General features: G+C 39.5%; 1 protein-coding gene across 1 annotated transcript in view; it reads right to left on the reverse strand.

The window, feature by feature from the left end:
• The window catches only part of TRPM6 (transient receptor potential cation channel subfamily M member 6), a 253,994-nt gene that overhangs the window by 137,201 nt on the left and 102,345 nt on the right, over positions 1–14,448 (reverse strand). Inside the window, exons 6-7 of the mRNA XM_043976597.1 lie at positions 4,312–4,436; positions 1,815–1,986 (exon numbers count right to left, since the gene is read on the reverse strand). Of these exons, the coding sequence (XP_043832532.1) occupies positions 1,815–1,986; positions 4,312–4,436 (297 nt within the window). The remainder of the gene's footprint in view (positions 1–1,814; positions 1,987–4,311; positions 4,437–14,448) is intronic.

The following is a 14,448-nucleotide window of genomic DNA, read 5'->3' on the forward strand; positions in this document are numbered from 1 at the left end:
ATTTGAACTCAAGAAGATGAGTCTTTCTGACTCTAGACCTGGCACTCTGTCCACTGTGCCACCAAGCTGAATACAAGGTGATTTGGGGAAACATACGCCAACAGCTATGGGGAACCTGATATATTCTAAAAGGAAAGCCTCAGTCAAAGTGTCAAAAGAGATTAAATTTATCTTAAGAACCACAGTTTTGTTGAGTTCCTCTCTTCCCTTTCATCCCCACCACCCCAGCCATTTGGGGAACTTTCTTCTCCCTTCTGCAATCAAAGCCTACCCCCTCAGCTCCTTCATTCATCATATGGTATCGATGAGCTTTAATCATTACTTTTCTAAGGCCATATTTTGTTTTGCTTTTGGTCGAGAACTGTGATTTCATAGGTGAAGTCAACTACTGGTATAGAAACACTCTCTTACCAATCCCAAACAGCAACTGTTTCACAACCTGGACCATTAGAGAATTGCCTAGGTCCCTGAGCTGTACAGTGACTTACCTAGGGTGATACAACCACTATGTGTCAGAAGTGAGACCTGAACCTGGGTCTTCCTTTTCTATATCCACTATACCACACTGCCTTAAATTCTGTTTTTAATAGGAATCAAAAACTAAAATTAAACAGATTTCAAGAATCTGCCCATAGTCCAAAGAAACATATGGTCTTCTTTCCAGGAGTACCTTTTAATAACTCTTATTATTGGTAGTGCTAGTATTTCTCTGGTAAGACCTCTTTTATATCCATAAAAACATAATTATTAACAACAATTAGTATTTACATAGGGCATTAAGGATTGCAAAGAACTTTAGAAATATCGTCCTTTTTTTGAATCCTCTCAACCCTTGGAGGTCAGTACTATTATTATTATTATTCCCATTTTACAAATGAGGAAACCGAGGCAGTCAGAGGTTAAGTGACTTTGCCCAGGGACAAACATATAATATCTGAAGTCCTATTTGAACTCAGTCTTCTTGACTCTGGGTTCAGTGTTCTATCCACTGGACTACTTGGCTATGTGTTTCATGGGCTATGGTGGAAGAAAAAGGACCAAGCTCCAACTCTAAATTTAAAAGCTTCACTCCCACTGTCACCGCCTTAAGACATATTATTTCATTGTTGGATTACTACAACAGCCTCCTAACTGCTTTCCTAGACTCCAAGCTCTCCTTCAATATCCTTACATACTTCTCTTCCTAAAAAAACTATTTTGATAATTCTATTCCCCTACTCAAAAATCTTCAATGGCTTTCAAATTCCTTCATTACTTGGCTATGAAGAATTTCCATGTTCTATCACCATCCCTACTCTAAACTTTTTATTTCTCTAAACTATTATGGTTTTATGCATAATTTAATATTTAGCTAGGTCCCAAGTTATAATTATGTAAATTATGACAGTTGGTCCCAATCCAATGGAAATATTCAAGGAAATTTGAATAATGTGACCACTTCAGGGGATTTAATTATTCTAACTAATACAGTCTATCCCATTCTGTTCGTTGTGATTGGATCCATGTTAGTTTTCTTCCCTTTTCTTCTTATTTACTACAGACAGGTGGTGATACAATAGATAGAGAATGCTTAGCCTGGATTCTACCTCAGATGTAAACTAGCTATATAAACATGAGCAAATTGTTTGATTTCTCTTAGCCTCAGCTGCCTCACAAGAAAAATGAGGGACTTGATGCCTCTAAGTTTTGTTTTTGTTTTTTCCCAACTCTACATCTATGATCCAATAAGTTCCACTGTGCCTAGCACAGTGTCTTCTTGGCTCATACTAGGTAGTCAATAAATATGTGTTGACTGACAACCAAGTAGTACTTACGGGAATGTATTTTTTGCAAGGAGAGATATTTTTCTAGGTTCCTCCTCAGCTTCATTTCATTTCCATATTTCCCCACGGTACCATCATCTGACAGAATAAAATGTGAGTGCAAGCTGTTCAGGGTGGTCAGCTTGCTAAGAGGATTGCCCAGAGTCTGATACAGGCAGACCACCTGAGAGATCAAAGGGAGCAAAGAAGTAGTCAAGAATGAGAACAAAGGTCTAAATTCTGAGTTTGAAAATCATAAAGTTGTAAAGTGAAATGAGTTCACTATCTCAATACCAAATGAACTCGATGCTAAGATCTCAGTGGTACTCAAAGTAACAGGACACACAGCTCTTTAAGACCATCAGCTGAAGGGGCAGCTAGGTGGTGCAGTGGATAAAGCACTGGCCCTGGATTCAGGAGTACCTAAGTTCAAATCCAGTCTCAGACACTTGACACTTACTAGCTGTGTGACCCTAGGCAAGTCACTTAACTCCCATTGCCCCGCAAAAAAAAAAAAGACCATCAGCTGAAGATAAGATACCAGTCCACACTGGTAGAAGAAATTCCTTGGAGAAGGGAAGACACCCTTTAATCAGGAAAAGTATAAGACCCAGTTATTTAAAAATGAAAAACCCATATAAAATATGGAAATGTGAGTACTTTCATCTGAAGCTTCTCATTTTACTAGAGTAGTAAAAATAATAACAACAACAATGATAATGATAATAGTAGAAGCATCGTGGCATAGTTGACGGAGTGCTGGGCTTGGACTCAAGAAGACATAAAATCCTGTACCTTGAGGTCAAGGATCAGTTTTGAGTGAATAAATGAATAAGCATATGCTATGTGCAAAGGTCTGTGCTACACAAAGAAAAGTTAGGCAATCCCTACTCTCCAGGAAGTTGCATTCTAATATATCAGAAGCAGGTTCACGTCTTCTAGAATCCAAGCTCAGCAATTCTTTCTATCCCCAGGGCTTAATTAGCTTAACATCTCACGTGTAGTAATTGCTTAATAAGTACTTGCTGCCTAGTTGACTTGACCCTAGGCAAGTCTCCTGACTGCTAGCAACCTCAGGCTCTTCCACAGAACTTATCTACTAAAGTCATAGAGCTCACAGATTCAGTTATGACACTGAAGAAATCACAGCTCCTAGTGATTGCCAGTAATGAAAATCACTTCTATTTAAATTCTAATATATATATAAAATCAATCAATATTCCAAATCAAAAGGATGATCAGAAACAAATGAAATAGCAATTCATGCTATGGAAAACATCAGCACCATATTCTTCAATAATTCTAGGTAAGGATCCATGATTTTTTCAGATGTAGAAATACATATCACTCCAGTCCTTTTACCCTGGACTGGGACTCTCCCCTCTGACTTGATGACTCCTTCCACAACTTCTGTTTCAGGAGGTCATTCAGGCCCAATATGTGTTCATTCCAGAGTCTTTCTCTCCCATGACATCCTCCCTTGTTCAGTTTCCTCTGGTGTGGTATCCTCACCCAAAGCACAGAAGCTCCTTGAAGTCAAAGACAATCTTTCTTTCTGTTTGTATTTGTTTTCAAGTGCTTAATAAATGCTGGTTGATTGATTGACTGTTTGATCGACTGAACTATATAATGCCTCTCATTCAATACCCTCTCTACCTGAGTGAATGAAGTGCTACAACTGGAGTCAGAAAGGTCTCAGTTCAAATCCTATCTCCAGTGCTTACTAGCTACTTTACAATGGGCAAGATATTCACCGTTCTAAGTCCCAATCTTCTTATCTGCAAGATGGACACAATCCTATGTGCAGTATCTACTGCACAGGGTTGCTATTTATGTCACAGGACTGAAGCTCAAATAAGTTAATAGATATAAAGGACTTTGAAAATCTTAAAGCACAATATAAATGTCAGTTATTGTCAGCGGTTATGGTGGTGGTAGCAGTAGTCACAGTAGTGGTGGTGGTAGTAGCAGCAGCAGTAGGTGATTATGATGATGGTGGGGATGCTACTCTTCCTTCTGCTAATGAGTCTCAAACACCAACAAACCTTTATTATGAGCCTGCTATGCATAGTTAACCTCTCAGCTAAAGTACTTCAGCAATTGCCTAAGGAATTACCTAGAGTTCAATCAGGACAAATCATTTGAAAGAACTGCAGAAATCAGACCTACTTTAGTGATTATTTGTTTTCAGGTCAATATTTCCCTTTATGTAAGATTAAACACTTCAAAAAACACTCAGACATAAGAACTCATTGGAACTTGCTACCAATATAACATATTTTAGAAGTGTGATGTCCTAACAACCCATAAGAAGGAGTTTTATTAACAACACAATTACTGCTCGTCAGAGTAGAAAACCATTTAACAATTACTCTTCGTAACCAAAATCATAACAATACACTAGCAAGAAAACTTTCCTCTTAAGAGAAAATAGGTTTCTTCATTCTATCACCATCAAAAACAAACAAAAAAAAGTAGTTAACTTTTTTTAAAGGCTTATTTTACTCACATCTTTTCCAATAAGATCTCTCTGGTTCTCAATGATTCCCCAAGGAGGAATTCCAATTGTCCAGATTTTCCTGAGGCATTGGGAAGAATGTGCTTTGAGGGCATCCCCAACATGCTTGGAGACTCCTGTAAATATTTAGGTTCAAAGGTCAAACATTAGGTCCTAATTTCCATTGTGCCCTTTTACCTCCCCAACCCCCTTCAGACTTCAGAACATGTTGGCTTGAAGAGAGAAGGAGGAAGAAAGTGAGAACATGCATTGTTCCCCTGAAAGCAGATGTTTCAAGTAGATGGCTCTTAGCACCTGCAATTTCTGGAATCAGTCAATCAATATTTATTAAGTACCTATCGTGTACAAGGCATTGTGCTAAGCAATGGGGATACAAAAAGAGGCAAAAGACAGTCCTTGCCCTCAAGGAGCTCACAATCTAATCCCAGTGCTGCCCCCTCATGCCTTTTAAGGTTCTCTTCTCCTTATGAGGTAAATTTCTCCTGCCTCACCTCAACTCTCCTCTCCCTCCTTCAAAGTCTACTTTGTCTTGGCATCACCTTCCTCACTGGACACTTGATCCACACAGTCACAATATTCTCCCTTTGCCCTTTGCTTACCTTAAACTCTTTCATGTCATATCCCCACTAGAATCATAAGATCACAGATTTATACCTGGAAGGGATATCAGAGGTTCTCAAATCTAATCAATCCCCTCATTATACAGCTAAGTTTTCTTTCCTAAGGCCCAGTGAGTTTAAGTGATTTAATGTCACACAGTAACTGAGAGAGGATTTGAATCCAAGACATTCTGACTTCAAATCCAGTACCCTATCTGCTACATTTATTCAACTTTCTTAAGGGAAAGCCATTGCAGATGTGCCCTTCCTATATCCTTTTTTCACACACTGGACTTTTCTTCATTCCTCTACACCCAAGCCCCTATTTCAAATAAAATTTGTATGGAAACATATTACTTTATCTCAGAACTCTGCCTCTTTTATGTAAGATAATTTCCCCCATTCTTCCTCTCCCTTCCCCATTTCCCAGTGCATCTCTCTCTCACCCCTTCATTTTTTGTTTGTTTGTTTTTCTTTTTTTCTTTTGCTGGGCAATAAGGGTTAAGTGACTTGCCCAGGGTCACACAGCTAGTAAGTGTCAAATGTCGGAGGCCAGATTTGAACTCGGGTCTTCCTGAATCCAGGGCCGGTGCTTTATCCACTGTGCCACCTAGCTGCCCCCATCACCCCTTCATTTTATTTTTTTGAAATCAGCCCATAAAGTCAACTTGCACCTGTGCCCTCTGCCCTAATTATGATAAAATTCTTAGGGGTTTATTGATTATTATCTTCTAATATAGGAATGTTAATGGTTTAACCTTATTGAATAATTTTACATGTATAACTTATATCTGATTGCTTACTGACTCAGGGAAGAGGGATGGGAGGGAGGGACAGAGGAAGGGACAGAATTTGGAACTCAAAATTTTAAATAAAAATGTTTTAAAATTTTTAAAAGACCTACTTGAATAACTTATGATTTCTCTTCCCTGTTTACCTTTTTATGTTTCTCTTGAGCTTTGTATTTGGAAGTCATATTTTCTCTTCAGATATGTTTTTTTTCATCAGGAATTAATTAAATGTCCATTCTGCCCCACCCTCCTCCCCCAAGGGTTATATCTAGTTTAGCTGGGTAGGTTATTCCTGGTTGTAATCCTAGCTCCTTTGCCTTTCACAATATAATATTCCAAGCCCTCCAATCCTTTAATGTGAAAGCTACTAGATCTTGTGTGAGCCTGACTATGACTCCATAATATTTTAATTATCTTGGCTACCTGCAATATTTTCTCCTTGTCCTGGGGGGTTCTGGAATTTGGCTATAATATTCCTAGAGGTTTTCATTTGGGGATCACTTTAGGAGATGATCAGTAGATTCTTTCAATTTCTATTTTTCCCTCTGATTCTAGTATATCAAGGCAGTTTTCCTTGATAACGTCCCAAAATATGATGTCTAGGCTCTTTTTTTATGATCACAGCTTTCAGGTAGTCCAACATTAAATTCTCTCTCCTTGATCTATTTTCCAGGACAATTGTTTTTCCAACAATGAAATATTTCAATTTTTTTTCACTTTTTGAATTGTTTTATTGTTTCTTGATGTCTCATGGAGTCATTAGCTTCCATATGCCCAATTCTAATTTTGAATGAATTATTTTCTTCAGTGAATTTTTGTACCTCTTCTTTCATTTGGCCAATTCTGCTTTTTTAAGGAGTACTCTTCAGTTGATTTTTATACCTCCTTTACTATATGATGAATTCTGTTTTGAAAGCTGTTATTTTCTTCAGATTTTTTTTGTGCCTCTTTGGCCAAGATGTTAACTCTTTTCCTTATTTTCTTACATAGCTCTCATTTTTTTCCCCAAGTTTTAGTCTGTCTTTCTTATTTTATTTTTAAAATCTTTTTTGAGGTCTTCTAGGAATTCTTTTTAGGCTTCTGTTTAATTCACATTTTTCTTTGAGGCTTTTCTTTTAGCTATTTTGATGCTGTTGTCTTCTAAATTTGTTTCTTGATCTTCCCTGTCACCTATTTCTTGACTTTTAACTTTATGCTAAAATTAGACTCTATTCCCAGAGTGGAGGGGGCACTGCCCCAAGCTTCATGTTTTTCATGCCTCTGTTTTCAGAGCTTCTTCTTCAGGTCTGTAAGGTTTTTTTGGTTTGTTTTGGGTTTTTTTTTTTTTTTTTTAGTGAGGCAATTGGGGTTAAGTGACTTGCCCAGGGTCACACAGCTAGTAAGTGTTATGTGTCTGAGGCCGGATTTGAACTCAGGTACTCCTGACTCCAGAGCCAGTGCTCTATCCACTGCGCCATCTAGCTGCCCCAAGTCTGTAAGTTTTTAATGCTTCCAGGGTAGCATGATTTAAGGAGAGGTGAGGTCACTGCTATCCTGGTCCATGTTCTGGTCTTTACCCAGGAGGGGACCTTGTTGCCCTGCAACCACAAGTGCTAGCTCTCCTCTTGACCCTAGAACAGTGAGCGGGTCCCCTGATCTCCTGAACTACAATCACTAGTGTTCCTTTCTACCTTGGAATTGAGACCAAAATCCTGACTCCCTTGAAAAGGATCACAAGTAGTACTCTTTTCTACCCTTGAACTGTCACCAACATCCCTGTTTTCCTTCAGCCACAAGCACTGGTATTCTTCTTCACTATGGGACTGTGGCCTGGAATTGTGGATAGGCAATGCAATAGAGTCCTGAACCCAGTGCCTGCAAAGGGTCAAATATAATCTCTTTCTGACCAGTTGTCTGATCCCCTTACTATCTGTGGGCTGAGAGCTCCAGAAGCTATTGCTGCTACTCATTCTCATGCATGTGCCCCAAGGCCTGCTGTTGGTGCAGCAGTATGGCCTGAACTGCACTCCAAGCCCACCACCAGCCTGGTGAAAGAGACTGTTCTTGTCAACCTCCTAAGTTGTCTTGGGCTGGAAAATTATTTCATCCAATTGTCTGTTGGTTCTGTGCTCCAGAATTAATTTTGAAGCATTATTTTAAAGTTGTTTGGAGAGGGATTTGGGAGAGTTCAGGTGAGTTCCTGCTCCTCCTCTTCCATCTTGGCTCCACCCTTTGAGATCTTTAAGTCATCCTAAAGTAACTGAACTACCCTCATCATTTCCAAGATCTTAAAACTTCAAGCATGTACCTAAGACAAAACCTTGCTCAATTTCACCTCCTTCTTTTATTCCCCAAACTCCATCATCTCTTTCATCTTTTCAGTAGAAATAAAATACACAGTATAAAATAGACTTAGGTGGCACAGCGGATAAAGCACCGGCCCCCAGAGGCAGGAGTACCTGAGTTCAAATCCAGCCTCAGACACTTAACACTTACTAGCTGTGCGACCCTGGGCAAGTCACTTAACCCCAACTGCCTTACCAAAAACAAAAACAAAAACAATAAAATGGACTTAGAAATCAAGTACAATCTTCTGTTCCTTATAAAGACGTGAACAGTATATACTCCAGGAAAATGTGAAAATGCACATTTAGATCACCCATAAAGGAGAGGATAAAACCTTCCCCTTTTCTTAATCTTCTATTTCTTTTTCATCAGGCTCCTGGAAATTCATCTATTCATTCATCCAAAAAGCATTTATTGAGAACTGGACACATATAAGGCATTATGTTGGTACATATTTGTGAAACAAAAATATTATTTGATAATCTAGTAAGAAATATATTACTCTGAAATACAGCATTTTATTCATAGCTTTTTGTGGCACAGTCTACTTTGTTTTATTAACTAGGTTTTTTTTATACGTTTCAACTGTCTTATTAGAATATAAGTAAACACCTTGAAGACAGGAACCAGGTATTATTTATCTTTAAATATGATATATTGAGAGGAAAGACAGTGAGCTACCAAATTCATTACATGATTGCTCCAAAAAAACATCCAAATAAGGTCATAGGAAAATGCCCAGAGCAAAAAAACTCACAGAAGAATGTGCTGAAATCATCTTCTAACCAAGAACAACTTGGAAGGTCAGAAGAAGGGAGCTGCTGTGCTGATACAGGAGTTGGGCCCAACCCCACAGTCACCCTGACACAGATCCAGTCTCAGGAAGGCCTCACCAGAGAAGGAGACACCCAGAGCCTCTGAATCAGCTGAAGCACCAGTGTCGTTTGGAACTAAGCTCACAGTCTGGTGAGTGGGCTGAGCCCTGGGCAGGGGACAGACTACAGGGATCTATGCTGGTGCTAAGGCAGAACTTGGATTCTACACCCCTACTGAAAACCAGGTAGTAGGCTCAAGTAGAAGTGGCCCAGGTAGGAGAGGGGCACAGGCTCATCAGAGCTAACAACCAGAACAAACAAAGCTGGTTGATTGGCAAGTTGGTCTGGGGTCATCTAGGACCAGGAAACAGGCCAGGTGACTGAAGAACCTGATCCTCCTTAAATCATACCACCTGGGACTTCTTAAGCTTGGGACACTGCAGCCTGGAAACAGTGCCCTACTTTAAGGAGCTAAAAGTCTAGTAAAAGAAAGGCAAGATGAGCAGACAAAGAAAGGTTAGGACCATAGAAAGTTTCTTCAGAAACAAGGAAGACCAAGGGGCACCCTCAAAGGAAGATGTCAATAACAGGGCCCCTATATCTAAAGCCTCCAAGAAAAATACAAATTGGTCTCAGGCCATAGAGGTGCTCAAAAAGGACTTTGAAGATAAAATTAGAGAGGTAGAGGAAAAAATGGAAAGAGAAATGAGGGTGATGCAGGAATGACATGAGAAAAAAGTCAACAGCTTGAAAAGTCAAATTGGCCAAATGGAAAAGGAGGTACAAAAGCTCTCTGATGAAAATAATTGCCTAAGAATGAGGATTGAACAGTGGAAGCCAGTGACTTTATGAGAAACCAAGACACAATAAAGCAAATCCAAATGAATAAAAAAATAGAGGGCAATGTGAAATATCTTCTGGGAAAAACTGCTGACCTGGAAAATAGGTCCAGGAGAAAGAATTTGAAAATTATTGGTCTACCTGAAAACCATGATCAAGGAAAGAGCTTAGACACCATCTTCCAAGATATCCTCAGGGAAAATTGCCCTGAAATTCTAGAAAAAGCAGCTAAAATAGAAATTGAAAGAATCCACCAATCACTTCCAGAAAGAAATCCCCAAAAGAAAACTCCTAGGAATATTATAGCCAAATTCCAGAGCTCTCAGGTCAAGGAGAAAATATTGCAAGCTGCCAAAAAGAAAGAATTCAAGTACTGTGGAGCCCCAGTCAGGATAGCACAAGATCTAGCAGCTTCTACATTAAAGGACCAGAGGGCATGGAATATGATATTCCAAAGGGCAAAGGAAATGGGATTACAACCAAGAATCACCTACCCAGCAAAACTCAGCATTACCTTTCAGCAGAAAAAATGGGACTTTGATGAAAAAGAAGACTTTCAGATATTTGTGATGAAAAGACCTAAACTGAATGGCATATTTGACTTTCAAATACAAGACCCTAGAGAACCATAAAAAAAAAAAATTGGAGCTGGGGGACATACCTGGGGTCATACAGTGGGCGACTGTCTTGTGTCTGAGGCCATGTTTTGGCTGGGATCCCCCTGGGTCCGGGGGTGATGATTTGTCCACTGTGTCACTTAGCTAGATGATAACACCTTTAGAGTTAAATTGAGGGGTGAAGGGAATTCACTGGGGGAGGGGGAAGGGCAGAAGTGAAATCCTACATGAAAGTAACAGGAAAAGGCTTATGAAGTGGGGAAAGAGATGGGAGAGGAGCAGGACAGTAAATGAATTTTACACTCATCAGAAAAGGCTCAAAGATCTTAAACTCATCAGAGCTGCCTCAAGGAGGGACTAACAGACACACCCAACTGTGTAGAGGAATCTATTTAATCTGGGCAATAAATGAGCCTAACACTCATCAAAATAGGCTCAAAGACCTCAATCTCATTAGAATTGGCTCAAGGAGGGAATAATGTACACACTCAATTGGGTGGAGTAATCTCTCTAACCCTGTAGGAAAATAGGAAGGGAAGGGGATAAAGAGAGAGAGGCAGAAAGAGGGAAGGGCAGAGTGGGGGAGGGGATAGACAGAATCAAATCCCTTTTGAAGAGTGAGAGGAGATAGAAGATGGATAATAGAATAAATATCATGGGGAAGGGAATAGGATGGAAGGAAAACAATTAACAATAGTCATCATGAAAAAGAGAAAAGGGGGAAAAATTGTACAAAAAATATTTATAGCAACTCTTGGTGGAGGCTAAGAATTGAGAATCAAAGGAATGTCCATCAATTGAGGAATGATGGAAAAAGCTGTGCTATATGATTGTAGTGGAATGGTCTTGTGCTACAGGAAATGACAAACAGGATGATCCCTGAAAAACCTTGAAAGACTAATGAACATCAATGTATGGTGAAGTGAGCAGAGCTGAGAGGACATTGTGCGTAGTGACAGCAGTATTGTTCAATGAGCAATTGTGAATGACAACTACTCTCAGCAGTGCAATGATCCAAGACAATCCCAAGGAACTAATGAGGAAGCTTACTATGCACCCCTATAGAAAGAACTGATAAAAAGAACACTTGTGGATTGTACATATATAACCTGATTGCAATCTTGTGGAGGGGGGAAGAAAGGGAGGGAGAAAAATTTGGAACTCTAAATCTTATGAAAATGAATGTTGAAAACTACCCTCACATGTAAATGGAAAATAAAATAAATGTTTGTTGCTAAACCAAAAAAAAAAAAAAAGAAGGTTAGAAAGGTCTTCTGAGAAGTACAGATAAGAGGTTGACAACAGATGACAAGAAGAAAGAACTAGTCATTTCTGGCTTTTCAACATATTCTCTGCCAAGGAAAGTGGCTCTGGGATAGCAAAAGACAGAACACTGAATGGCTAAGACCCAGCCCATCCCCTCAACCCTCCAAGGCCTTCCCAAGGAACATCAGACCATGAAGCATCTGAGGCAAACACAGCATGGTGGAGAGGGTACTGGCCTTTGCTTCACAACCTTCTCCCTGTTCTAAAATAATGGGAACTTTTCCAAGGTTAATCTCAAAATAATTATCACCACCCACGCATCAGGTGCACATGACTTATTCAACATTTATCTGAAAACTTCTACTGACAGGGAGCTCTTGGTTAATGAAGCAGCCCCTCTTACTTCAGGGAGTTCTCAATGTGCAAGTCAAACTCCGGATCTGCAGTATTCAAGCCAAGACAACAAGCCAGCAAACATTTATTGCTATATTAAAAAAAAATGATATATTGAGTGGTACAGTGCCTTATGCATTCTAGGTGCTGGCAACAGGGAAAAAGACCTATGATTGCACTGGCATAAGTGTAGGAAAACTCCTTCCACCAGTGCATATCACCTTCCCTGCAATTTATAGTCATAGCAAAGTTTCCTAGAGCAATGGAAAGTTAAATGTTTTACCCAAGGTCACACTGCCAGTACATGTCAAAGGGAGAACTTAAACTCTTTTTCAATTCAAAGCAAGCTCTCTGCCCATTACACCACACTGTCTCTAAATGCTTAATGTATTATATACACTCCAAAGTACTTGAAAAAATGAACAACACAATACAAGGCAGCATATGATAACAGTATGCAAATAAATAATTCAAAAGAGAAGGAGACTATTTCCAAATATAGTCATTAAAAAAGCTTCATGAAGGAGAATGGGGATCAAGTCTCAAAGAATGGAGAGTACTGCTAGCCAGAGAAGAGAGGAGGAAATACAAACCAATAGAATATCATAAGCAAAGACACAAAAATGGAAGAGTACAAGTTATTGTCAGAGATATCAAAATACATTGAGTTTCCTGGTGCAAAATGCTCATTAGAAGAATGGTGGGAGGGGGCAGCTAGGTGGCACAGTGGATAAAGCACTGGCCCTGGATTCAGGAGGACCTGAATTCAAATCTGACCTCAGACACTTGACACTTACTAGCTGTATGACCTTGGGCAAGTCACTTAACCCTCATGAAGAAGAAGAAGAAGAAGAAGAAGAAGAAGAAGAAGAAGAAGAAGAAGAAGAAGAAGAAGAAGAAGAAGAAGAAGAAGAAGAAGAAGAAGAAGAAGAAGAAGAAGAAGAAGAAGAAGAAGAAGAAGAAGAAGAAGAAGAAGAAGAAGAAGAGTAGTGGGAGATAATGCTGGAAAACTCCATAGAAGCTAAATGTTGGAGGACCTTGAATAACAAGCTAAAGAACTCTAATACTAAGCAATGTCGATGCAGTAAAAGGTTAGAGTAACAGGATGAAAGCTGTCATTTGTAGTATTTGTAAACTCAGAACAGAAAATCCTTTTCCTTCTGTCACCTGTGTTTTGAACAAAATACTGAGTACCTCTCCTCCACTCCATGTACTCAGAGATCCGGTGATACAAGGCTGTTGCTAGCATAAGGCATTCCATCTCCCAGCTCCAGCATTTTCAGTGGCTGTCCCCCATACCTGGAATTCTCTCACCCCTCATCTCTAGTTCCTGGCTCCCTTGGGTTCCTTCAGATCCCAGTTAAAATCTTACCTTTTGTGGGACAGCTAGGTGGTGCAGTGGATAGAGCACCAGCCCTGGAGTCAGGAGGACCTGAGTTCAAATCCGGCCTCAGACACTTGACACTTACTAGCTGTATGACCCTGGGCAAGTCACTTAACCCCCATTGCCCCGCAAAAAAACAAAAACAAAAAAAACACTAAAATCTTACCTTTCAAAAGGTATTTCCTGATCTTTCTTTAATGTTAATTAATGCCTTCTCTCTGAGATTATTTACAGTTTCTCCTAAGTGTATCTTGTTTGTACATAGTAACTCCTATGTTATTTTCCCACTTAGACTGTGAGTTTCTTGAGAGTGAGTTTCTTGTGCGTAGCACAAGTGTTTAATAAAAGTTCATTGACTGGTAGAGAGTGACTAGAGTTAGGGGGGGAAGTGGCTAAGAAGCTATTGTTTGCTACATGCAATAGGAAATGTGGGACTGAAGCTCAAGAGAGAGATCTGGGTTATAAACATGGATTTGGGAGTCAACCGCACAGAAATGAAAAATAAAGCTACAGAAGTGAATGAAATCATCGGAGGAAAAATGAGGGAAAGAGAAGAGAAATGGACTGAGTGTAGTATTTTATTTTATTTGTTTTGTTGTTTTTTGGTTTTGGTTTTGTTTTTTTTGCAGGGCAACAAGGGCCAAGCAACCCGTCCAGGGCCACACAGCCAGCAAGTGTCAAGTGTCTGGGGCCGGACCAGAACTCAGGTCCACCCAAATCCAGGGCAAGTGCCCCATCCACTGCGCCACCCAGCTGCCCCGAGTATAGTATTTTAAAGCATCCCCCATTAAACAGGCGAAGAGGAAGGGAAATCAACATAGGAGACAGATAAAAAATATTACAAGAAGTAGAAAAGAACAAGGAATGTGTGGCAAATTTAACTTAAAGGCAGATCAGGAAAAAGTGAGTGAGTTAGATAAACTTGGTTCAGTTTAATAAACATTTCCACTAGGTACAAGGGAAAATACAAAGTTATATGGGGCTCTGACCTCATGAAGCTTATAATCTACTTGGAAGATAAGACACATACACAGTTAACTATAATGCATAAAAATTCCTGATAAGTGCATCATAGGAAGAAAAAAAGCACAACATGAA

This window comes from Dromiciops gliroides, chromosome 1 (genome assembly GCF_019393635.1).
Source record: "Dromiciops gliroides isolate mDroGli1 chromosome 1, mDroGli1.pri, whole genome shotgun sequence".
Taxonomy (NCBI): domain Eukaryota; kingdom Metazoa; phylum Chordata; class Mammalia; order Microbiotheria; family Microbiotheriidae; genus Dromiciops; species Dromiciops gliroides.